This window comes from Sus scrofa, chromosome 17 (assembly GCF_000003025.6).
Source record: "Sus scrofa isolate TJ Tabasco breed Duroc chromosome 17, Sscrofa11.1, whole genome shotgun sequence".
NCBI classification, from domain to species: domain Eukaryota; kingdom Metazoa; phylum Chordata; class Mammalia; order Artiodactyla; family Suidae; genus Sus; species Sus scrofa.
In genome coordinates, this window is record NC_010459.5 from 47,644,745 (window position 1) to 47,670,600 (window position 25,856).

Consider the following 25,856-nt stretch of genomic DNA (forward strand, 5'->3'; position numbering starts at 1 on the left):
TGAGCTAGGCCAGGAATCGAACCTGAAACCTTGTGGTTCCTAGTCGGATTCATTAACCACCGAACCACAACAGGAACTCCCCGCAAAACTTCATTTTTTTTTTTATCTTTTTAGGGCCACACCCAAGGCATATGGAAGTTCCCTGGCTAGGGGTCAAATCAAAGCTACAGCTGCCAGCCTACACCACAGCCACAACAACGCCAGATCCAAGCCACATTTTCAACCTACACCACAGCTCATGGCAACGCCAGATCCTTAGCCACTGAGCGAGGCCAGGGATCGAACCTGCATCTTTATGGATCCTAGGTGGGCTCATTAACCACCAAGCCACTGAGGGAACTCCCAACCTTCTTCCCTTTAACAGATAAGGAATTTGATGGGCCAGAGGAGGCGTGACCTTCTTGTATTTATTTTCTATGTTACATAAATAATAACCACAAACATAGCAGGTTAAAACAACACCATTTATTGTTCCACAGGTCCATGGGCAAGGAGTCCACACACGGCTTAGCTGGGTCTTCAGCTGAGAGTCTCCCAAGGCTGTCATCAAGGTGTCAGCCAGGGCTGCAGTATCTTAGAGGCACAGGGTCCTCTTCCAAGCTCATGTGGCTGTTGGCAAACTCCATGACCTTGTAGCTGTAGAAATCACAGCAGCTCGCTTCTTTGGGGGCCAACAAGAGCGCATCACTCTCATTAGGAAGCTTCCAGACCCTCTTACATGTATTTTCAACTGATTAGGTCTGGCCCACCCAGGATAATCTCCCTTTTTACTAACTCAAAACCTAACTAATTCGGGACCTTAATTACAGGTACAGCATCCCTTCTCCTTTGTTACCCAGTATAACCATAGCATGGGAGTGACTTCCATCATATTTACGGGTTCTGCCCACACTGAAGGGAAGAAAATATGCAGATTGTATACACCAGGGGGCAGAAATCTTGGGGGCCAGCTTAAAACTCTGACCATCCTCCTCCCTAAAACCATATAGCAAACTATGGACAAGGGGGAATCTTTGTGGCCAGTAAGCTTTCCTGCGCCCCCAAGAAGAAATTCCCCCACACAGGGGTCAGTGCTTCTGCTGCCTCAGAAGACTGACAAGATCATGCCCCAAACTGGCCCAATATTGTCCAAACCACTTTACATTCCGTGCCCAACTCTCAGAAATAATATCATATACCAAGTTCCACCCAGACTTTGCTCTCCCGATAAACAGACCCCTGTCCAGAGTTGACCAGCAATGGGGCTACTAGTAACCAGCGTTTAAGATGGTTTCTGACAAGTCTTGCCTCCTGGTACGCCCGCCCTTCTGGCCTCCCCTCTCGCAATGAATAAGGCTGACCCGTGTGACCAATGAGATTTAACAGAAGTGACAGTGTGACTTCCGAGGTTCAGCCATTAAAGGTATGATAGCTTCCACTTGGCTCTCTTCAATCATTCTCTGGCAAAAGCCAGCCACTATGTCATCAGGACACTCCATCAGCCCTACGGGGGTCCACATGGCAAGGAACTCAGGACTCTTGCCAACAGTCAGCACCATCTCGCCAGGCATGTACGTGCGCCATCTTGGAAGTGGCTCCTCCCGTCCAGTCAAGCTTTCAGAGGACTACAGCTTTGACCAACGCTGGGACTACAACCTCAGAAGACCCTGGAACCAGCTAACTAATTCCTGACCCAGATATTTATGTAAATCCCTAAGTCTGGGGAACAAATACTTTACCCAAAAGATGTGCTTATGCTGAGTGTAAAGTGCCAATTCTGGAGCACTTCCTATGGGCCAGGTTCTAACCTACCTCCCCAGAGGAGCCCAGGCTAACAGCTAATAAGCTGAAATCCAAATCCTGAGGTCCCGAACCCTGGTTTTATACATCCAACACAGCTCTAACAAAATTGCTACCACCTTCATTATGTTCTATATCTGCCTCCTCCAGCAGTGCAGCCGCCAGCCACATGTGGCTGTTGAGTACTTGAACTGCAACTAGTACCACTGAGGAAGTGACTGTTTTCGAATTTTTATTAACTCTTTAAAATAGCCACATGTGACTAAGTGGCCACTGTCTGGGACAGCACAGCTCTGACAGATGTGTCTCAAGTTGCAAGGAACAGAAACTGACTCAAGCCTCATGGGTCTCAGGAAGGATGTGAAACCAAACTTCCAAGGGAGTGAAGCGGGCCTGGGTGACATAAACCCTCTGATAGGCAATGTGTTTGTGAGAAACTCCAGAGCCTTGGGTTCAAACCCCAGAGACCGCCTGGGTTCAAATCCTGCCTCTACTCTTGGTAAGCTGCGTCTCTTTGGGTAAGTGACTTCACCTCTTAGCTGCCATTTCTGCAAAATGAGACTAGTAATAGCACCTATTTTGCAGTATTATGACAGATATAAAACAGAGAGTGGGTTTCCACCATGAACATTTGCAATGTGAGGGTTTGTTTCTTTCTTCTTTTTTTTTTTTTTTTTCCATCAGCTCTACAGCTGCTGGCCTACACCAGAGCCACAGCAACACTGGATCTGAGCTACGTCTGAGACCTACACCACAGCTCACGGCAACACCAGATCCTTAACCCACTGAGTGAGGCCAGGGATCGAACCCACAACCTCATGGTTCCTAGTCGGATTTGTTAACCACTGAGCCATGATGGGAACTCCCTTTTTTATTTCCTTTTTGTTGCTGCACCGGCAGCATATGGAGGTTCCCCAGCTAGGGGTCCAGTCGGAGCTGCAGCTGCCTGCCTACACCACAGCCACAGCAATGTGGGATCCGAGCTGTGTCTGAGACCTACACCACAGCTCATGGCAACACCAGATCCTTCACCCACTGAGGGAGGCCAGGGATCGAACTCGTGTCCTCATGGATACTAGTCAGGTTCTTAACCTGCTGAGCCACAACAGGAACTCCGCTTTGTTTCCACTGCCCTTTCTTCGTTGCATCCTTCCCTTGACCCCAACGAAGCACTGGGCCATGAAGTGCCTGCCAAAGGAAGACCACCCAAGCCCCAGGCCCTGGAATGAAGGCTTAACTCTGCACAAACCAGCAAAGGGTGGGTGTCTCCTTGGTTAAAGGGTTCTTACCCACCTCAGGGTAATGAAGACCAAGAGAGGTGTCAGTGGTATCTATACAGAACCCAGCAGCTACGATGCCCAGAGGCCAAGCAGGTGATGTGAGTGAAACAGGTGACAGAGGCTGTGGGGAAGGAGAACCTGCCTCTAGACGGCAACGCCCAGTGCTCACCATGCAGCCTAAGAATCAGCAAATCTTGATTTTTATTCCCTCATTTAAGAATCTGGATTTTTTTTTTTTTTTTTTTTTTTGCCTTTGTTTTTTAGGGCCACACCCCATGGCATATGGAGGTTCCCAGACTAGGGGTCAAATGGGAGCTACGGCTACCAGCCTACACCACAGCCACAGCAACGTGGGATCTAAGCTGCATCTGCGACCTACACCTCAGCTCAAGGCAACAATGGACCCTTACTTAACCCACTGAGCGAGGACAGGGACTGAACCTGCATCCTTATGAACACTGGTCAGGTTCTTAACCCACTGAGCCACAACGGGAACTCTCAGGAATCTACATTCTTATGGGAAACAGACTCAGTTCCATAGCTGGCAACTAATCCAAGGATTTTTGTTTGATTTTTAAACACGATGCCATCTAAAGAAAACTCTGAGGTAGGCACGACATGGCCCAGGGGCCGCGATGTGTGTGTCTGATTTCCTCCCTCCCTTCCCAGCTGTCTTAGCTTCTGATACCTCCTTCTTGGGTGTCTGGCAGCAATTCTTTCAGGCTGCCCTGAGATCAAGGGAAAGGATGACGTCTGACGAACTCTGAAAGGATAGAGGCAGGCCAGGAGGTCTAGAAAGTACCAGGTTTTATTATCTTTTTATCAAAAAATCAGTAACAGACAAGAGTGTGAGGTGCTTGCTCCCAACATGGCTGGAGGGAAGGGACATGGGAGGGGGGGAAGAGGACCCAGCCAGCTGGGACCCGGGGTGGTGGGGGTGAAAGGTGAAGGAAGCGAGGGTGACCCCACCCCTGATCCCAGCCAATGGGGTCAGGAGAGGCAGCCTGCCCAGGTTAAGCCGCCAGGCCTCTCCTCCCTGGAGGGGAAGGCTCATCAGGCCCCAGAGCCAGGGCCTGATCAGCCCTCCCCCATTCCCCTTTGTCCAGGGAGACAAAGGTCACCCCAGCCAAGGTGGGGGCTGTGACTTGTTGAACCAGTTTAGTTCTCTAGCTGCGCTGTCCCACAGATGCCCACGGGGCCCTCCTGGGCGTATCTGGTACAGAAGCAGCCACCAGCCACACACGGCCGCTGAGCCCTTGAAATGTGGTTAGTGTAACTGAGGAAAGAACACTCAACTCCATGTAATTTTAATTGATTCCACTCACCACATGTGGCTAGCGGCTGCCCTACTGCAGAGGGCAGCTCTCTCTCCAATGTTCCCTTCCATTTGGAGACAGCGAAGGAAGGAACCCCAGCTGGGCTCAAAGCAAAAGCTAGAGAGAAGGTTCTCCAGCCCGCTCAGAAGGCACCAGGAACGGGACGAAGAGAAGGGGGCGAAAACTCCACTCAGCCACACAAAAATGCACTCACTCCATCACCCACCCAACTTCAAACGGGAGTATCATATCACACTATTTCCTGAAAAAATATATTTATCTATTTGTCTAGAACCAAGGAAGAATAATAATATATTACATGAAAAGAGACACAAATATCCCACCATCCCCTACATTATATTTTGGGAATCTGCTAGAAAACTATATTTCAGCAAAAGCTTCTTAGAGGAAGTAGCTTCAGAAAGGGCCAAGGACATGAGCAGGGGTGTATCATTAAAAAAAAGGGGGTGGGGGATTTAAAGGAAAAGAAACAAGAGGGAAAGGGGCCCTTATCTGAAGGTATAAATAGTAAAAAAAAAAAAAAAAAATTAATAAAAATTATACTTCTGACTCTTCTCTCATTTTAAGTAACAAAAACCATTAAATACAAACTTAGCAGGTACTGTGGAAAGGTGCAAGGGTGTGGAGACGGCCTGGGCTTCTGAGCACTCGCGCCCAGGGAGAGAGGCTCTGTACAAAGCCATGGACCATTAAAAAAAAAAAAAAAAAAAAAAAATACCCCATGAAAAATAGACTTACAGGTATTCCATAAGTCGCTTTCAGGATGAACCTTCAATTCTTCTCCTCACCCTCTCCAAATGAAAAAAAAAAAAAAGTTGATTTCCAAAAGTCACTCGAAAGAGGCTAGAATGGCCCCAGGTGGACCAGAGAGCCCCGTGTGTGGTCGCAGGTGCCTTTTGGCAGACGCCTCTCAAGGTGCAGACAGATGGTTCTGGTTCCTTCTCCCAGCTGCTGTCCAGCTGCTGGCAGAGGGACAGGCTGATGGGGATGGGGCTGGGGTATCTCCAGCAGGATTCGTATAGCTTAGAAAGACCTTTAGAAAGGGTACACTGTTCAGTATAGGCTCCAAGCTGGGGCTGGATTCTAAACTGGAAGTTTAAGAAACGATCCAACTCCAAGCGTGCCTTGAGAAAGGCCAAGTGTAACCCCGTTTTTCCACTGGGACAATGGAGGCCCAGCGAATCAAAGACAGGCAGGCAGGAACAGTAGAAGGCGAGCTCTCTTCGGACACGGAAGCCGGAATCAGAGCCGGGGGTGCTGAGAGGTCAGTACTGGGTTGCCCTCCCCCTCCCCTCAGGTCCACTCTTCACGATCCTTCAGCATCCCCACCCCCCACCCCCAAAGTCCAAGCAGGTGCAGGTGAGGAAGCTTCAGGCGTAGAACTCATTGGTGGGGGCTTTTTTGTAGATGGGTTTCTTGCCCAGGTCGTAGCTGCCCTCGTCCTTCTTCTTCATCCGATACACCAGCAGCAGGACCAGGAAAACAGCAAAGAGGATGCCCACGATGCCGCCCACAATCAGAGCTGCAGAGGAGAGAGGGGAGCGGCCAGGTGAGAGCTGCCCGTCGGGACCTTGGGACGCTGGCCGCTTCTGCCCTGTCGGGTCTCTGACACCGACACATCCTGGAACTAGACACGCTGGCCATCACCTCGGTATGTGCTGGGCATGCTGGGCGGATGCCTTTCTTAAGGGAATTCTCACAACCTCATTAGGGAGAAGGGGGTCCCTGGGGGTCCCCGAAGGTCCCTGAAAACCAGAGAACCAGAGTAACAGAGCCACCCTTCCAAGCCACATCTGCTTGAGTCCAAGGCCAGGTTCTTTCCCAGCACCGGGTCAACTCCGCAGCAATAGCTCAGCCCCGTGCCAGGAACAAGAAAAACGGCAGGCTCTGGAAATCCCCCGTAGACACACTTGCCCCACAGTCGTGAGCCCAGCAAGCTCTCCAGCTGACCTTGTGTGCACGCAGACCTGTGCAGACTTTCACTTCCACCCCGAGTGTGGGTACACGCTCTACACACACACACACACACACACACACACACCCGTATGCTACTGTACACAGCTACAGCGTGCAAATGCGTCCACACTACTGCCTTCTAGACAATGATATGTATGGTTTATGCCCCCTATGTACGTAGCTCAGTGCTGTAAGCTGAGTTTCTTTCTTTTTCTTTCTTTCTTCCTTCCTTCCTTCTTTCTTTTCTTTTCTTTTCTTTGTCTTTTTAGGGCCGCACCCTTGGCATATGGAGGTTCCCAGGCTAGGGGGCAAATCGGAGCTGCAGCTGCCGGCCTACACCACAGCCACAGCCATGCCAGATCCGAGCCTGTCTGTGACTTACACCACAGCTCACAACAACACTGGATCCTCAACCCACTGAGCGAGGCCAGGGATTAAACCCGAGTCCTCATGGACACTAGTCAGGTTCATTAACCACTGAGCCATAGTGGGAACTCCAAAGCCGAGATTCTTCTTTTCATTGTCTTTTTTAAAAAAAAAATTTATTATAGTTGATTTACAGTGTTCTGTCGATTTCTGCTGTACAGCAAGGTGACCCAGTTATACACATATATACGTTCTTTTTCTCACATTATCCTCCATCATGTTCCATCACAAGTGATTAGATAGAGTTCCCTGTGCTCTACAGCAGGATCTAAAGCTAAGTTCTGTTCCCATCTCTGTCACGGACTGGCTGTGGGATCTAAAGTTCCCTCATCTCTCTCATTGCAAAATGGACACAATAGTACCTTTCTTATGTTTGTCTTGGGGGTTAAATAAATTCATCCACTGAGAGTTTCTCACAGTGCATAGCATATGCTCCGCCTTCGTGGTTTATATCTGTGCCCCCGGCCACCCTGAATCATTCAGGCCCGACACTAAGTCCTGGCCGAGGGCACCTGGTGTCAGGCTTGTCACCTTGGGTGAGAGTATATTGCCTGCACGACACCTGGAGGGCTCACTCCTGTCTGTTGAGGGGGCAGGGAGGTCTCCCAGAATCCTTTCTGTGGCAGATTGAGTCCCCTAATTCGGTCTTAGCCTAAGAAGATTAATTTTCTGTCCCTGCACACACTCCAAATCTACACACAGAATGGGGACGGAGTGGCAGAGAAGCCAAGAGAGGTTCCTTCTTGGCTAAGACCATGAAACAGCAGCCACAAAAGTGCCCCCAGGAACAGGACATGGGATATCGGGTATCAACCCCCTTCCCGTTTCTATGGCCTTTTCCTCCGATGGCTCCTCTCTGTTCAACCCTTGGTCTGTGCTGGGATTCCTCCCAAGGTCAAGACTCAAGTTCAGTCTCTGAAGGGACCGTGGTCCTAGGTTCAAGTGCCAGGCCCACCACTGTCTGGTTTTATGACTTTGGGCAAGTGATTAGGCTTCTCCAAGTTTCAGTTTCTTTATCTCTAAGAGGACAGATAACCATACCCGTGGGTTAAGAGCTGTTGTGAGGACTCAGTGAGGGGTTGGGGACAGGGGGACGCAACCTATGGCACATGGCAGGCACTCGATAAACTTCCAGGTGCTGTTGAAAACCTCCTGGAATAGAGAGTCCCGCCTCAGTCAGCTCAACAATATACCTTTTCACATCAAGAGCTCATGTGATTCTCCACTGGAAGTTTTAAGAGATGACCTGATTCTCTCTTTCTAAGACCCAAAGCAAGCCGTTTGTTTTCTCTGGGCTTCAGTCTCTCCGTGTATAAGAAACAGTTGTTTGGACAAGATCAGGGGTTTTAAGTTTTTCTTTAAAAGCATTAGTTGGTCCCTTAGTTGGTAAAAGCAAAATCCCACATCCACCAACCAAAAGTGAAACTTTGTGGCTGAAAAAAGATGGGGGAAGCTAGACCTTTAAAAACCAAAAGGTCTCTAAGTAGCCACAGCATCCCTCGCCCCACCCACATCACACAGAAAGTTAAAAAACACTGACTCAGGTTCTGGGAGGCCAGGGCCAGGGTCCAGCTGAGCCCTAGGTCACTGGGGGTTATACTCTGAAAGAGGCAGGCAAGATCCTTTACCTGTCCTGGACGGAGGAGGACCCAGGGCTCTTTCCCTGTACCTCCAGCCTCCTCAGAACTGCTGGCCCAGCTGGTTGCCAGGAGACAGGATGCCCCCTTACTAGGCTGGTTCATCCATACCAGCCCTTGGCCTGTAAAACCTGGTCAGAAAGGGAGTTCCCTCTGATGAAGCCCCCCACCCAGCTTTGGAGAGCCTCAAAGCTGCCAGGGAAGAAAAGAAGGAGCCAGTTACCACTATAGCCGAAAGCCATATAATGGCACTTGATAGAGCCATTCCTGAAGTCTCACCCCAGGACAGAGATTTCTATGTAACAGCACATCACAGTCAAGAACCCTGTGGCTCTCACCTGAGGCCAAACATGGACTCTCTCTAGGCCTCAGTTTCTTAGTCTGGCACATGGAATTTGCATCTACTGCTATACTATACAGTACTACTCTGTTCTGTTCTATTCTACTCTGTTCTGTTCTATTCTACTCTGTTCTGTTCTATTCTACTCTGTTCTATTCTATTCTATTCTATTCTATTCTATGGACTATTCCACACCTCCTACTGCTGTGAACTATACCAACAAACAGCCCTTTACAGTTTGCTGGTTTTTTTTGTTTGTTTGTTTGTTTTTCCCAGCTTTTTAGGGCCACGCCTACAGCATGTGGAAGTTCCCAGGCTAGGGGTCAAATCAGAGCCACAGCTGCCAGCCTACGCCACAGCCACAGCAATGTGGGATCTGAGCTGTGTCTGAAGTCTACACCATAGCTCATGGCAACGCCAGATACCCCACCCACAGAGCGAGGCCCGGGATTGAACCTGCAACCGCATGATTTAGTCGGATTTGTTTTCGCTGCGCCACAACAGGAACTCCTACCAAGTTATTTTAGATTCTATTTTTCATGAAGTCATTACACCAGCCCAAGGAGGCATCTTATACCCATCGACAGAGGAGGAAACTGAGGCTCACCTCATCAACCGAGGCTGGAAAGCTTCTCGGCCACGGTCACAAGGCTGCCACAAGCCTTGGTCACGCGGAGAAGGGAGGGGAAGCCAGCCCAGTCCAAAGGAGCCTCCGGGCTTCCCAGGGAAGTTTTCGAAGGAAGTTAAACTTTTAATAATTAACTTCCCAGGTGCCAAACCCAGGCTGGGAAAGTGCTTTGTAAATAAGAGAAGGACGGATGGCAAGTGAGGGACTCAACATCTATTTTTCTTTTTAGCTTTTAAAATGCAACTCTTCCTCCCCATCCAGCCGGCTGCACACTCAACCAGAGTCACGTCTTAGGGAAAGTGTCAGCCTTCAAGGCCCCGGGGCACCCAGCGGCCGCAAGAAAGGGACACCAGGGAGCCGAATGGGCTAGAGTCAACCTGCCCATTATCCCCCGCCGCGCCCCTTCCTGCTTCGAGGAGTCTTGGGGAGAGGACAGGACCTTACCTGACAGAACCTCTGTCCTCTCGAAGATGTTGCTGCCCTGGGCGGTGCTGGACATGGACACCTTGTTGGACACATCCTCGTCCCCATCAAAGGGGGACATCCTCTTGGGAATGACCTCATTCTCCTCCAGTTCCTTGGGTTCGGTGGGGACCCGGCCCCCGGGTCCGGTCCTCTCAGGGATGTGGTTGTCTAGAGGCACCTAGATGGGGGGGAAGGACAAGAGACCAACACTCAGGGTGGTTCGGGGAGGGACCCAGGGCAGGGGACAGGGACATTCAGCCAAGTGGGACATCAGGTTCTTCATCTCGCCAGCCAAACCACACGGTTCTAGAGCAGAAAGCTACAATGACCTCTCGGCAACTGTGGTGTCAAATCCTTACCCTGAACTTTTAACACAGATCTGTCCAGAACAGGGACTTTTTTTTTTTTTTTTTGGAGGGAAGAATCTTCCTTTATGTATCCCATGCATTCTGTCTGTCTTTTTTTTGGTCCTTTTAGGTCCACACCTGTGGCATATGGAGGTTCCCAGGCTACGGGATCCAATCGGAGCTACAACTGCCAGCCTCTGCCACAGCCACAGCAACTCGGGATCCAAGCCGTGACTGCAACCTGCATCACAGCTCACGGCAACGCTGGATCCCCAGCCCACTGAGCAAGGCCAGGGATCGAACCCACAACCTCATGGTTCCTAGTCGGATTCGTTAACCACTGCGCCATGACGGGAACTCCCTGAACGGGGACTAAGTAATGTGACCAAGGCCTCAGGGAAGCAGTGTCCCCCTTCTCTGCTTCTCCAGAGGGCAGTTTGGCAAAATAAAACTTGCTGTTTAGGGCAGCAGTTTTGCTACTGGGACTCTGTCCTAAGGAGCCAAGCAGAGATTTGCGGAAAAGATGCTTGCTACGGTGCTGTCATTTTAGAATATCAAAAAATCATGAACCACTTTTCTATCAATAAAGGAAATTCCATCAGTAAGGGAATTCCCTGGTGGTGGCTCAGCAGGTTAAGGTTCTGGCCTTATCACTGCTGTGGTGTGGGTGCTCTGACCTAGAAACTTCCCCATGCTGTGGGTGCAATAATCACGACAACAACAAAAAAGGGAAATTGGGTGAACTCTGATTAGGAAAACCTTTTAATTATGTAAGAAAATACCGTGATTTCTTTCAGCATAACATGCAGTACACAGGACTATATATACAATTTGATATGAATGTTGGGAAATACGTAGAAATGCACAAGAGCCTGGAAACACATCTAAGTGTTCACCCCTTAGTGATCACCCTTGCAGAGATGACGGTCTTGGTTGTGCTTGTCCCCAGAGTCCAAGGCCACAAATAAAAGCCTGCCTGCAGGGTGAGGTCAGACCCTCACTTACTCAGCCCCTCTCGACCAGGAGCAAAATCGTGCAGCTACTCACCAAGGGGTGTGTCACTTCCGGGAGCATATGCTTGTCCTCTGGACCCTCTGCAAGGTCAGAAAGGTCGTGTGAGTGGGAGGTTGGTTACCCCCTGCCCCCCCCAGGCCAATGACCCCTTCAGCCACAGCTGGTGGGAGTTCTAATTCATAACTGGGCCCCCAAAGGCTCAATGCCCAGCAGGTGATCATTCCTGCCCTGGCCTCAGGCATCTCATCTGTAAAATGGGGCTCCCAAGACCTGCCTCCCTGGCTCTTTCATAAGAATGTTGGGTTGGCAGCTGGGCAGATACTCTGTCAGCTCCAAATCCTTGCTCTGTAAAGTTTAGATCCCAGGACCAACAGTATCACTCATGTTAGGAATGCAGACTTTGGGGGCCCCCTAAATCAGAATCTGTATTTTTCTTTTCTTTTTTCTTTTTTTGCTTTTTTAGGGCTGCATGTGTGGCATATGAAGGTTCCCAGGCTAGGGGTTGAATCGGAGCTACACCACAGCCACAGCAACGCCAAGATCCAAGCTGCGTCTGTGACTTACACCAAAGGTCATGGCAACGCTGGATTCCTTAACCCACTGAGTGAGGCCAGGGATCGAACCTGCGTCCTCATGGATACTAGTCGGATTTGTGACTCCTGAGCCACGACAGGAACTCCCAGAATCTGTATTTTAACAAGATCCCCCAGGGATTCCTTTGAGAAGACAACCGACTGCTGAGTACATATTGGAAACTGCAATATTAAACTATTTACTGAGTGCCTGGTAAGTGCCGAGGGCTTTAACTCGGTCTGAGCTCCACAACACAGGCACCGACGTACTGTCGTTTCTATTTCCATTTTACAGATTAGGAAACCAAGGCTCAGAGGTCACAAGGTGGCAATTTGAACTCAGGACTACGTGACTCCAAAGCTCAAACTTCGAATCGTTACACGGGAGGGATGTTTTTCCGTCTAGTGCGGCAGCCAGGGCCAGAAGTCAGAGGGAGGACCAGGAAAAGCACCGGCCGGGTCCAGCCCCAAGAGGCCCGGGCCTTTCACTGGCTCCTACCCCCTCAGAAGCAAGGGTTTGTGCTCGGTTCCCACCCTGCCCCGAGGCTTCTGGGCTGTTCCTTCCCCTCTTCAAAGGGAAAATAAGACTCTATTACGTCTCGGCACCCCCACCCCCACCCAACCCGGTCCAAAGGTGGACAGGTTCGGGCTGGTACAAAGACAACCCGGAACTACACAGGAACTCAAAGCAACAAACAACTTGCCCGAGAGGGTCTCAGGGATGGGTTGATCCAGTACCTTTTGTTTCCCGCCTTTTTTGGGGGAGGGGCACCATAGGAAAACCCAAGTCTCATGGCAGGGTCACCCTCCTAGGAGGAGAGGTCAGGTCCCCTCCAGCCCCATGCCCTGGGTCTGCCCACCACACCCTCCTTACCCAGATCTCCAGAGCCAGACCACTCAAAGTCATCAGGTTCCTGCCCCGGCCCCCCAACATCCTCGTCATCCGGTAGGTCTCCGGAGAAGTATCGGCCTTCTAGGAGGTCCTGGGGGTTGATGACCTCGGTCTCTCGGATCTGGGGTGAAAACAGAAGACACATCAGCCAGTAAGCCCCCCAGTGTCCGACAGCAGCCCCTGAACCCTGAAAAGCACTGACGGGGGCCTTCAGGAAGGTGAGCTGGGGTCCTGCAAGGGAATCAGGCCAGAGCTGGGAGACCTGGGTCCTGGCCTCCTCCTGGCCCCCACCTGCTGTGTGACCTTAGACAAATCTCTTTCCCACTCTGGGCTAATAAGAATAACAAAGGTGGGCAGAATCAGAGTATAAATATACCAGGTACCATAAGTACGTGCTATATATGCCAGGCTCTGTTCTCAATAACGCTGAAGGCCAGGCTTTAACTCCGATTTACAACCAAGGAAGCTGGGCATTAACGACATGACATCATTTTATTTTGGTGTAGCAGATGGAAGCACTCCACTCCAAGTGGGGCTGCCCGATTTCAGAGCCAGCTTCCCCATCCCCACAGGCTGGCCCCAGGACGTGCTCCTCCAGGGCACCCTGATGCTGTCACAGCTGATTCACCCCCGGCAGGGAGAGGGCTGCTGGCTCTGGTCTTGCCCTGTCCAGGACACCTTTCCCAGCTGAGTCAGACTGGGCTGGGACAGGCAGGGCTGGCTCACCCACAGCCCAGGACAGCCTCGGGTCAGGGCGCTGCCCGGCCCTGGTGACTCAAAAGCACATAAGCACATGCTTGTGTTCAGTCTTCCAAACATCCCCCACAGAGCCATTGTGCGGCAGCATCGCACGCCGCCCCAGCCCTCATGGACCATCCACCCCAGCACCCTTATATGTTCCTCCGCTGCCACCAACTGGGGCCCCAGCTGCTGTCCCCAGATCCTGTTCACAGCAGGATCTTAGGTCCAGGCCACTGAGAAGCTTTCAAAAGGAAAGTATGAAAGATCCGGGGAGGCAAAGAACTTTCCCCAGATCCTCCAAACATCAGCCCCCATCCCTTAGAGTTCAGATGGGTGTGCCAAACTAACCTCTCTCAAGAGAGTGGAAATATTCGGGCTGCCCATGACCCTTCCTCTTGGCTTCTTCTTTTGTGTGTGTGTTTGTGTGTATGTGTCTCTTTAGGGCCACACCCGAGGCATATGGAAGTTCCCAGGCTAGGGGTTGAATCGGAGCTGCAGCCGCTGGCCTGCACCACAGCTCACAGTGACGCCGGATCTTTAACCCATTGAGCAAGGCCAGGGATCGAACCCACATCCTCATGGATACTAGTCAGGTTCTTAATCTGCTGAGCTACAATGGGAACTCCCCTCTTAGCTTCTGAGCTAAGGCTTCACCTGCCCACAAGACAGTAGCCCTGGGCAGAGTTCATTCTTTCACTAATGAATACAAACATGTGAGTGCCTACTCTCTCCCAGAAGTCAAGCAAGTTCAACACACACCCCTGCCCAAGATGTTCTCTCTCCAACTCCTTAATTGCAGGGGGTGGGGGAGGTCGGCTAATAACCAAAGAACAACAGCTGGAGCTGCCGGGGAAGCCCTGTCCTCTCATTTCACAGAATCAGAAGCAATCGGCACCCCAGATGCAGCAGTGACTTGCCCGAGGTCACACAGTGACCTACAGAGCTGAGTGGAAAGAGGCCGGGGCTCCGTGTCTGACTGTCCCCAAGCTGTCCTTCACCCAGCAGAGACTGCCAGTGACACGGGGTGGAGGGTGTGTGTGTGGTGGGGGGAGCCTGAGAAGGAACATCCGTTTCTAAGACAAGGTTACCAGCTGTGGGAGAGGCCCAGGCCCTCCTGGCCTCTCTCCACGGGGGCTTCCGGGGAGCGGTGGGCAGAACCCGACTCTGAGGGGGGTGAGGGGGGGCCCTTCCGCCCTGCCCCAGGCAGCTGGATTCCGGGAAGGAAGGCAGTAGGCCCGCACCAAGAATGCCTGGTACACAGGGGTGGAGGGGGGGGAGCCAGAAGGGGTTAAGCCCTGGTTAGGGATGACTTCACGACTCGGGAATCAGGAGCTGGGGAGCTGCTGGCGCTGGAATTCCAGCCCCCGCACAGCCCCGTGCCTGTGGCTTTAGTTTGGCAGCTCCGGAGGAAAGCTCCTCCGGGGGTTGCGCAAGCTGCCCGTACCCAGGGCGGGGTCCCTGGGCTCCTACCCCCACCTCCGGCTGCAAATTCCCCTGGGGCCCAGAATCCAAATTCCCCTGGGGCCCAGAATCGGAAACAGCAGGGCCTCGGCAGCTTACCAAACTAAGCACTTAGTGTGAGTAGGTCCTCCTCGGAGCACTTATTTGCAGAAGTGTTAACGGGGTTGGGGGGGTGCGGCGATAAAGGGGTGAGGAGAAGGGGGGGAGGGGTTGGGAATGGATGAGTGGGGTGGTAGGGTGGTATGCTTAGAAAACCAGTCTCTTGCCTAAGATCATCCAGGCAGAAAGTGGCCACCCTGGACCAGAACCCAGGCAGGGGTCACCTGAGCCATTAGCCTGGTACAGACACACACATGAACACACATGTACACACAGTGTCTACCTACCTGGGCTGGGGGGGAGCCCTGTTAAGTGGAGGTCAAAGCCAGCCCAGGTGGTCAAGAAGGTACTTTGGCCACTTGTTTATCTGGCCTGGAGCCCAGACTGGCCGTGGCAATCAGGGCTCAAAGTCCTCAAGACAGGGGGCCGGGGTCCCATCCCTGGGCCGTTTCAAGCTGAGACCCTTCCCTACGTCTTCCTCCCCAGGAGTCATGGCCTGTTTACCACTCTGGACTTTCTTCTAGTGGGTGAAAGTGCTAAGGAGTGTTTCAAAACAACCCTTGGGATTAGCCCGCCCACTGGTTGGTAGCTGTTACCTGTCTCACGCTAGGAAATGAAGCCTAACAGAGGCGGTGGGAAGAGATCTTACAGCCCCATCAGCCCCCAAGCTGAGGCTAAAACCCAGACTGATTCCCAGTTCAGGCCTCTTAGTGGTCACTGGGTTGTCCCGAACCCTTCATTTTTCTACCAGGTCTCTGGAGAAGATAAGCGACTTCTCTAAGGCCACACCAGGGGTCAGCCACCTGGCCGGGACTGACCAGAATTCGATCTGGTCTGATACCTAGCCTAGCTCTCAAAGGACAGGGGTCCCTAAAGGCCACATGAGAGGAGCCCAGGTACCCACCCACAGCCAGTCAAGACACTTGAGAGAAGCTCTACGAGGACATGACGGGGACACAGGAAATGTTATCTCTCCTTCTCCAGCTCCAGAAGTGGCCTCTTTGGCCTCTTGTCTGCCCAGGACCCTGACTGGGGGAAATTCTCAAGTAGGCAGGAGCCCTAAGTCTAGGCCAGCAAGACAGAACCATGCTCCCTGGGATTGCGGGCAAGTGTCTCTTTGTGTGAATCTGTGTGTGTGGGGGCGGGGGGGGGGGTAGCAACAGCCCTCCTTTCCCCACCCTCTTTTCAGATAAGGCCCATTCAGTCTGGGGTGGCTTTGAGGAACCAAGCTACCCAGCAGCCAGGCCCAGCCCTGACCAGAGGGGGACCCCAACCCTGCTCCCAGCTCACTCCATCCCTGCCCCCAAAGCGTGAATTCACACATGTGTGCAGACACAAGGCCTCCTCTCTGGGCCCTCAGGTCTCTTGCACCTTTGCTCTACACACCGCCCCCCCCCCCGCCCCCACTGCCAGAAACCATCCGCTCAATAAGGGAGTGGGGGCCTGGGTCTCCCAGACCCTGGTAGGCACCTGGGGTTTAGAGATGCTGATGCCTCCCCGGACTCCATAGGAAAAAGAAAGAGGTAGATGCCACGGTGCTACAGAGACTAACGCCTCCCAACAGAAGGTGTCGGAGGCCAGAGCCTAACTGTCTCATTTTATTACCCAGCAAACAGATTAAAAGAGACTTTGCCAAGGTCACCCAAGCAGAACTGGACTTAGAATCTCAGTCTCCTGGCGTCTGGGCTGGACTTGTCTTCCCTTCTCCCTTCTAGGGTTCTGGCTGCCCCTAAAGGTCTCAGCCAATCCACGGGCAGCAGCTGTCCCTCCAGATTTATCCTCTCCCCCATCCAGTCCTTAGGCATGAAGCCAGGAATTCACCAACCCGACAGCAAAGTCCGAACAGTGACAGTTTCAGTCACCCAGGAAAAACAAGGCAGCTGGGGTGACCAGCCCGAGTAGCCACTACGTGCCGGCACCACGCGGAGTTCCTCTCTGTATGAGCTCATTTTCTTGGCACGACAGCCTTGTAAGGTGCTCGGCCCACGTTGCAGGAAAGTGAGCTTCAGTTGAGTCATTCATGTGAATTCACACAGCTAGAAGGCAACAGAGCTGGGATCCAGACCTCGATCTTTCTCAAGACCGTGTCTTAGCTTACGGCCACCCACGCTTCACCTCTCCACCCCAGCACCCCGGCTCACAGCACACACTGCCAGGCCAGGGCTCCAGGGCACCCCTTCCCCTGGCCAGGGAGTAAACAAAGGTAAAAGTGATTATTGCTTAAACGCAAGAAGAGAAACTTGGCTAGGGCACCGGGGAGAAGTTCAGGGGCAGAGCTTGCTTAACTGTGAACAGGCAGGGGAGGAAAAGAGAGAGGAGAACCTTCCATGACCTGGCTCTTCCTCAGGGGCAGGAAGCCACCCCCAGGGGTCAAGGACACACTTGACCCTTCTTTTAGAAGGGTAACTGGGCAAGCCAAATTTGGAGAGAGGCAGGGATGCTGAAAACACTGTGCCCTGACTGCTGAACCCAGCAGAGTGGTCCTGGCAGGAGATTCCCAGAAGGGGCCACTGATATGGTCACTGCCCTCCCCATCCCCATTCTCAAGGGTTAGCCAACCCCTGGAATAAGCCCAACTTGGATGCCACAATCAGGACTCTCCACCTTGGCAGAAACGAAGGATCCACTCCCAGAGTGATTATCGGTAAAGGCAGCTCCATAAGCCACACCCTAACTATGTGGGCCTTTTTATTCCACATCTTGAAGCTTTAGTTTCCTTGTTTTTGTAACCGGGGCTGGTAGTAGCACCTTGCAGGATGATGAGGATTAAGCGAAATGCAGTCAGGTGTGCAGGGACCCAGCGCACGTGGCCTGGTACACAGCAGATGCTCAATAAGTAGTGGCTATTATTAATCCCCAGATGGGATTAGTGGTCAGAGGGTCAGAGACCAGGGAAAAGTTGTAGAAACAGTTGCATTGCTAGAGAGAAGGTGGCGGGTGGGTGGGTGGGTGGGGAGGTGCTTTGCAAATTGTGACGGGATAGACCCTATACGAAGTATTTCTTTTGCTTCTGAGACCAGAGACTTTTCAGCAACCCATCAGGCGCCTTGAGAATGTAGAGGAGAGAAAGGCCCAGAGAGGGACAGTGACCTGTGTAAGGTCACACAGCCTGGAGCACCAGCCTCCAGACAGAGGCAGAGGAAATACCAGTTGTACATTTCCAACAGGAGCAAATTTCAGAATCTAGACACCTGAAATTTTACTTGAGGGCCTGTATCCCCAGAGTGTTTCCTGACTGGCTTTAGGGATGAAAAAAAATATTTAGAAACCACACATCAGTGCAGGAGCTGGTATGCTGGTACTGGAAGAGTTAAGTCAGGTCTGGGGATGGGGGTGGGGTAGGGGTTCGAATGTCAGCCCTTCCCACTCCAAGGTCAGGTTACTCTGAACACAATCACTCAGGAGAGAAGCCAGGCCTGGCACTGCCAGCAGCCAGCTTTTCACCAACCCCCTGGGGCAGCCCATTCCCACAGGCAGGGCTGGAGGATCCAGGGGGTGCCAGCTAGGAATAGAGGCGGGAGGGGGATGGATGAGGGGAGCTTCTGGAGCCTCTGGCCATCCCCCTGCCAGAAGCCCAATTAGCATCCTTGTCACTAACACGCCAAGGGATCATGGGAGATTCCCTCTCTGGGCCTCGGTGTCCCCACCTATAAGAGACAGTTCTCCAAGAGACAAGCCTGCCTCTGTCTGGAGGGCCGGTAACCAAGCTGGGCACTGCTCTGATTACCGGTGGAGACAGCCGGGAGTGGGGCTGGCTCCCTCAGGGCCGCAGAGACAGAGGTGCATTGAAGCTGGGCTTGTAATCTAGGCAGTGGATCCGAGGTCCCCGCTGGATCTGAGGGTGGGACGTAAACAAGCCTCCCGTGTTCTCTAGAGCAGAGTCGATAGAGCCTTGTCTCCACCGATTAGATCAGCCCTGGGTGCTGGCTTCCTGCCCCTTCCCAGCCTCCCCCGCCATTCGGGGAAGCCACTGCTCCAGACCGGGTCAGTCTGTCCCACGGACGCTGTCGCCTGGCCGGGCTTCCCCAGGGGCCAGGAGTGTCCCAAGCCCTTGGTCACCCCTGCCCCCATGCCCAGAGGTTGGAGCAGTACAGCCAGTCCCCGCAGGCCTGGCCGCGACCGGCCGGGCCCCACAAGTCACAGTTTCCACACATACCAGCCTCTCCCTGCCTCCCCTTTCCATTACCCCAGGTGTCACCTGACTAGCAGCCTCGGCTTCTGTGCCAGAGAAAACTGGGGCAGCCGAACTCAGCCCGAAGGAGGAGGGGAGGGGGCTGAGCAGGAGGGCTTGGCCCTGGGTTGGGGGGGGAGTCACAGGGGTGGGGAGTTGGGTGGGGGGTCGGCACAGAAGGCCGAAGATCTGCGAAGACCACAGAGCAATCTTTTGGGGTCTCCTCCAGCTCCATGAGAGGGATAAAGAGTTCTGAACCCCAAGAACCATAAGCAGTGGTTTACATGTTTCGATGTGCACACAAGACACCACCTCCCCAAGCCAACCTCGGGCCAGGTTGAGAGCCCTTGTCTAGCTGCTAATAACACACTAAACTTAAGCCAGAACTTTACAAGTTTGCCAAACACCGATTACGACCCTGGAGTGACACAGGTGTTTTATAGACGATACTGGGGTTCACACCGTCCAAGTGACTTATTAACTAACTGCCTGTCCCTGGCCCACAGGCAGAGCTGGGACAGGAACTCGGGTTTCTCTGACTGCGAAAAATACTCCAGGGGACAAGGCCAGCGGGGACCGTGCCCAAAGGTCACCAGCGAGTTCCTAACAAACCCAGGACCTCAGGTTGCTAGAACTCCTAGGGTTAAGTCGGGCCCCAACTGTTGAGACACCCCTTTTGCACTCCCCCTAGGTACCATGAAGGAGGAAAATGCTTGAAAACTGGCTTTTCGGAACACTGTCTCTTCTGTCCACCCCCACACCCTCTCCCCTCCAGAGCCCAGAGCGCTTTTTTTGCAATTCCTCGGGACTGGAAACTCCGGCCCTCGACCACAGAGGCCAAACCCCCAAGGCCAGAGCAGCATCCCGGTGGTCCGCTCCCCCTGCCCCCCTCCCTCCAGGCTGAGAATTGCTCAGCAGGGGGCACCTACTGATCCCAGCAGGAGGGGTGGAGCTGCCAGGAACTGGTTCTTGTTTAAATATAAACCCATCCCGATAATTAGCAAACGTCCCACTTCTAAGACAAACAAATAGGAGATTTGGGCTCCATCAGCCCCACCCTGGTCTCCTCCCTTCCCACCTAGCAGCTGCTGGGGGAGGGGAGAGAGCTTTCTAGGGGCCCCGGGGGGGGGGGGGGGGGTGGGAGCCTCAAAAGCAAAGGACCATCTGGCCTCAAGGCGGCCTGGGCAAAGCTAGGACCTGTCACTTAGGCCTCCCGCCTGCCAGGCAGGCTCCTCAGAGCCTCACGAGCAGCCTTGCCAGCTCCAAGCCTCCCAGATCTTGTTATAGCCCAGAAAGGCTGGGGCTTGGGAGCGGCACAGTGGCCTGTGCAAAGCCGTAGGGCAAGGCCAGGGGGGCGGGGTGGTGGGCTTCCCATCTCTGGAGTCAGGTCTGCCTAACTCCAAACCAATGCTCCAATGCTCTCCAGCCAATCCCAGGAAGCAAAGAAGGGGGCCAGAAAAATCAGAATCCTGGGGTCAAGTCAAACCTGGACTGTATCAGCTTTGCCCTGTGACCTCAGACCAACAGCAAAATTTGGCTTTAAATAAATAAATAAATAAATGCGCTACCTATTCTGCCGAGGTCAAATTTTTTTTTTTCTTTTTTCTTTTTGCTTCTTTAGAGCCAAACCTGCGGCAATGGAAGTTCCCAGGCCAGGGGTTGATTTGGAGCTACAATTGCTGGCCTGCGACACAGCCGCAGCAGAGTGGGATCTGAGCCCACATCTTCGACCTACACCACAGCTCACAGCTCACCCAGCAACGACGAAGGATCCTTAACCCACTGAGCAAGGCCAGGGATGGAACCCGCATCCTCAAGAATTCGTTGGCTTCGTAACCTGCTGAGCCACAACAGGAACTCCAGAGGTCAATTTTGAGAACTGGCTGAAAACTGGACTGCCAATTGCACTGCCGGTCAATTCTGATGGACTACCCCCATCAAAGCCCACCCACAGGCAAAAGGCACTGTGAAGGTCTGAGGCCTAGTCCTAATTATTTCCTGTACATCCTTTCGAGGCCCTGGACACAGACAGGCTGACCATCCTTAATAGGCTCCCACGGGGCAAGGTAGAACTCTGGAGCCCATTCCAACATCCCCACCGCTGAGCCATCCTTTTAGCCAAAAGGCTGAAAGGAACCAGGTGACTCAGGCAGGCCAGCTACAGGTCTCCTCCAGTGCCTCAGAGCTCTGTCCAGCCCCCCAATTTCAGGCCGTCCCCTGGAAATCACGCCCACCAATCCACGAGGCTGAGGACAGCTAGAAGCCAATCCCTCCCTAGAGGGCCCCGGGGCGGGAAGCCCAGCCTGGCTCGCCCAGCCCCTCATTCAGGCTGGCTCAGCACTGCTAGTCCTTGGAAAAGCCCTCCGTTTCCAGGAGCTGGGGATGGCAGCAGCTGAATGTCTCCACTACCCGCCTCCCTCCCCAGGGTCGCTTCTTGTGTCGGCTCTTTACCAAGGAAGCCAAGAAAACTCCCCGCCCACCCCAACACATACCCTGAAAGGGCTTTGGTCTAAACTCCTCATTACAGAGTTGGGGACACTGAGACCCAGAGGGCGTGTGGGCTCAAGGTCACCATGAGATTCAGAAGAAGGAGCCAAGCTATCTCTACCTTCAAACCCAGTTCTCAGAGGACACGCAAATCAGACACCTTGCGTTTATCTGACAGCCCTGGATCTGACCTGGGCAAGCCCCTCCATCCCTCGGAGCATCACTTGCCTGTAGAAATGGAGATGCACCTACTGCACGGTATCGATGGGAAGCTTTCCTATTAGCAATGAGTAACCTGAGTGCACCTTTCAGAATGAAGTGACACGCACCCATCTGTTCATTCATGCAAACATTTCCTGAGTACGAACCACAGGTCAGGTTTTTCACTAACAACGAATAGGGCCGAGTGCCTGCCCTGGATGTGTGTGTGTGTGGACAGCAGCCTCAGGACTGGATGGGGTACGTTCATGCCCTCATGAACCCTAAGTTTCCTCAAGGGAGAGAATGCCTTAGATGTTCTTGTGGTTTCCACAGGCCTTTCAAAGAGTAGGTACTTAATTATTAATAGACCATTCCGCGCTGGAATGGGCTCTCTAGTCAGTTCAAACTCCATTTTGCAGATGGGGGCTGTCAACTCAGAGAGGGAGAGGGACTCGGCCTCACAGAGCCCCCAAAGCGCGGGAGCTCTCTGGGCTTCCGAGAATTCCGAAAGAGCTCTCACTGGCCACTCGGGTCCTAGACGCCCTGGGCTTCCGCCCCCACCCCTTCTGTGCAAACAAGGACAGAATTCTCAAGATCAGAAACATCTCTTAGCTCAAGTACACGGAGTGGGTGGGGGACACTTCCCCAGAACTGACTGGGCCTGGTGCCATGTCTGTGCCCCTGGGCAGCAACACCTCCTGGGGGCGGGGAGGGGGGCGGACGCCCCAAACAAGGCTGCCTTTAATTGGCCAGGGAGGGAGTGGCAGGAAGACAGATCAGGGGAATGCTTCCAGCTGGACAGGAAGAACTGGTTTTAGGACAGCGAGACCTGCCACACAGAAAGAGGCCGGCTCAGCCTGGGTTCCCTTCCCAAAACCTGGGGCACCAAGGGGTGGGAGGGAGTGCACCACTCAAGGGGAGGGCAGGCCTTTGGCTTAAACCTAAAATTTGGGAAGGGAGTTCCCTGGCGGCTCAGGGGGGTAAGGATCTGGAGTGGTATATCCATGGCCCAGGAACTTTTGCATGCTGTGGGGATGGCCAATAATAAATAAATATAATTTGGGGAGGGACTCCAATAGCACTATTGGAGAAGCACTACAGGACAGAGATTCTGATGGCCTGGAAGATCTCTGCTACCCCAAGATGGTACCATCTTACCTCAGTTCCTGCATCTGTAAAGTGGGCATAATATTATATAACTGATTATATTATATAATCAACTATATAATTATATAATCACTCCCCACATGCTAGGCTTTTTTAAGAATAAAATACACCAGACCTGGTAAATGGAAAGCACTCAATACACGAGAACTTTTACTAGCAAAACCCTTCTCCCAGGGCCTCAATTTTCCCCACCGGCAAAAGGAAACGGGCCGAGCAGATCATCTTTATAGTCAAATCCAACTATGACTAGGTCTGATTTTTCAGGCCATGACCCGAGGAGGAAGAGTGGGGAGGGGGGCAGAAGGGGAAGCCCTGTGACCCAGTTAGTGGTGGAAGGTCTTGGAACATTAGCCAGGAAGAGAGCACTGAGGTCGGGATGAGAGACAGGACACCTCTCAGGAAATGGCTGTCCAGGACTCACTTCTCCCCAGCTGATGGGTCACCACATGCCCCCGCCCACCGTATCCTTCTGACTGCCCCCGGGGCACAGCTGCCTGCTCTGCCCCTGAGCCAAGACTGGCATGTGACTGCCCCTGCAGTGACCTCCCCACCTTTGTGGTCTTCCCTCTTTTCCCCACACTGTCCAGGACGCAACATTCCTTCAGATGCCACTGTGATGCCAAAACATCCTTTGGGAGCTACTTTATTTTTTCTTTCTTAGCCATCCTGCAGCATATGGAGCTCTGGGGCCAGGGATCAGAGCTGAGCCACAGTTGTGACCTGCGCCACAGCAACACCGGATCCTTAACCCATTGTGCTGGGCCAGGCACTAAACCTGCTCCGAGTGCTCCAGAGACGCCGCCCATCCCATTGCGCCACAGCGGGAACTCCTTCGGGGGCTACTTCAGAGCACTGCCCAGGGAGTGGCAGGTCTGGGTTTGAGTCCTGACTCAGCCACCAAGTTTTTGGCAAGGTTACCCGTATGAGTTTGGGAAAGTCATCACCTGACTCTGGGCCTCGATTTCCTTCTGTCCCAGAACGCCTTGTGGCCGGCCAGCCCCAGACCTCTACAGGTTCTAAAGTCTTGAGTGAACCGAGTGTGGGACGCAACAGCAGCCTCTCAAGAGTAGCATCAGCCTACAAGTTCAGATACAAGCAATAGATTTAAAAAGGGACTTGGAACCCTGACTGCCTAAATTTGCTTCTGACGCAGTCCTTTATCTGCTGTGTGACCTTGGGCAGGTTAGTTAACCTCTCTAGCCTCAGGACCAGTTTAAAACAGTGAGCAGAAGGGCTTAATTAAGCTAGCTGATAGAGCCATTAGAACGACTATTAGAAAGCTATCAGAAGAGATCTCCTATGGAGAAGCGAGTTAACCATCTGCCCTTGTCACTGCAGCCAGAGCCACTAGTGTGGGGCAGGGTCGATCACTGGCCTGGGAACTTCCACTCGCCCGCCCCAACTCCCCCCCCAGAAAAGGCTGTCAGAACATCAGCTCAGTGCCATCACTCAGGGCTACAAGGGGCAGCGGGCACGGGGGTGAGGGGCGCTCAGGGTCTTATTCGTACCCCAGCTGAAGTCAGAAATGATCTCCCCTAAGTAATCCCAGAGAAACAGGAGCCCCACAAAGAACTGACATTAATGATTAAACTCCACTAGACTTGCTCTCTTCAAAATCAAGGTTTAAGGGCACCGAAGAGGCACAAAGCCCCGGCTCTTGGGGGTTGGGGTGGGCAGAAGGCCTCGCTGAGCAATTCCTACATCCCTACTTCCCAGATGAAACTGCCTCCCTCCTTCCCCACTGGCTGCTGGGATGAATGGATCTGGTGGTGGGCCCAGGGCTTTGTAAACTACAAGCAGAGAACAGTTGGCAGTGAGCAGAGGCTTCTCAGGGCTCATGGAGACCTTCTCTTCCCCCAGCACCCCTTTCACACAACCCAAGGTGGGTGCTTCGGATCTCCCGGGTGCAGATCATCAGAAATAAACCCTCTTCTGGCCAAAAACAGAGGCTCCACTCCCGGTGAAGTGCCAAGCCTAAACCGTCCCTCCCGTTCACTCTTGAAAGACTGGAGTCCCAACTCCGTAGGGATCCTAAAGTAGCACTGGTCACCTCCTGCCCCAGTTCTACATACGCTTTGTGCCGATGGGAAAATCGAGACTCAGAAGGGGCAGGGCCCTGCCCGAAGCCACAGACCAGTGGCAGGGCTGCGGCCAGGACTGAGGTCAGGGCTCAGTCCTCCGTCCCGGTGTGTGAAACAAGGCCCCACAGAACCCGAAACCCCTCCCCCTTCCGAGTTCACGCAACCCCCTTCATCCAGGGCATCACGGGTTCTAGGGGGTGAGGAGGGGGCGCCATGGCTCCGAATCTGCCCCAGGATCATCAGGGAAGGAGAGAGTGGGTGAGGAGAGAAGAGGTGACACCGGCTTAGTCACGTCCGAGCCTGGAGTCCGCGGCGGGGCTGAAATCAGGGGGAGGCGGGAAGCGCAACAGGCTGGGGGCGCACGGCATGTGGAGGAGCCACCCAGCCCCCTCGCCCCAGAGCCTCCCTGGGACTCGCGAGCCAAGTTTCCAACAAAGTTTCCCTGCCCTCGGCGTCTAGTTGGGGGCGGCGCAGCCCCCAGGCTGCCCCCCCATCTCAGGACCCCAGAACAAAGGAAGCACCGGTCCGCCCCCCCGGGGATCTTCAAGCACCCACCGACTCGGCGGCGGCGGCGTTAAAGGCTCCCACGAGGAGCAGCAGCAGCGCGAGCAGGCGAGGGGAGGCCATGGCTCTGCGGTCCGGAGAGGGCGCTCAGGCGGGTGGCCAGGGCTGGCGCGTCGCCCTTCTTATAGGCGGTGAGTGGCCCCGCCCAGGCCCCGCCCCGCCCCGCCCCCGCTGCCAGCACCCCGCCCGGAATTCCCCCGCGAAAGCCGGG

General features: G+C 53.3%; 1 protein-coding gene across 2 annotated transcripts; it reads right to left on the reverse strand.

The window, feature by feature from the left end:
• Positions 5,643-25,755, reverse strand: SDC4 (syndecan 4). Of its 2 annotated transcripts, NM_214284.1 has the most exon segments (5): positions 5,643-5,918; positions 9,828-10,026; positions 11,243-11,289; positions 12,656-12,794; positions 25,637-25,742. In NM_214284.1, coding segments are annotated over 5 exon segments (609 nt in total). In that variant the 5' UTR covers positions 25,709-25,742; the 3' UTR covers positions 5,643-5,766.

Excerpts from the sequence above, each read along its gene's own strand:
- SDC4 (XM_021077291.1), bottom strand. The coding sequence starts at position 25,708 with ATGGCCTCCCCTCGCCTGCTCGCGCTGCTGCTGCTCCTCGTGGGAGCC. Across the intron at positions 12,795-25,636 it reads ACGCCGCCGCCGCCGAGTCG|ATCCGAGAGACCGAGGTCAT; the intron begins GTGGGTGCTTGA and ends TTTTCACCCCAG. Across the intron at positions 10,027-11,242 it reads CGGAAGTGACACACCCCTTG|GTGCCTCTAGACAACCACAT; the intron begins GTGAGTAGCTGC and ends CCCCCCATCTAG.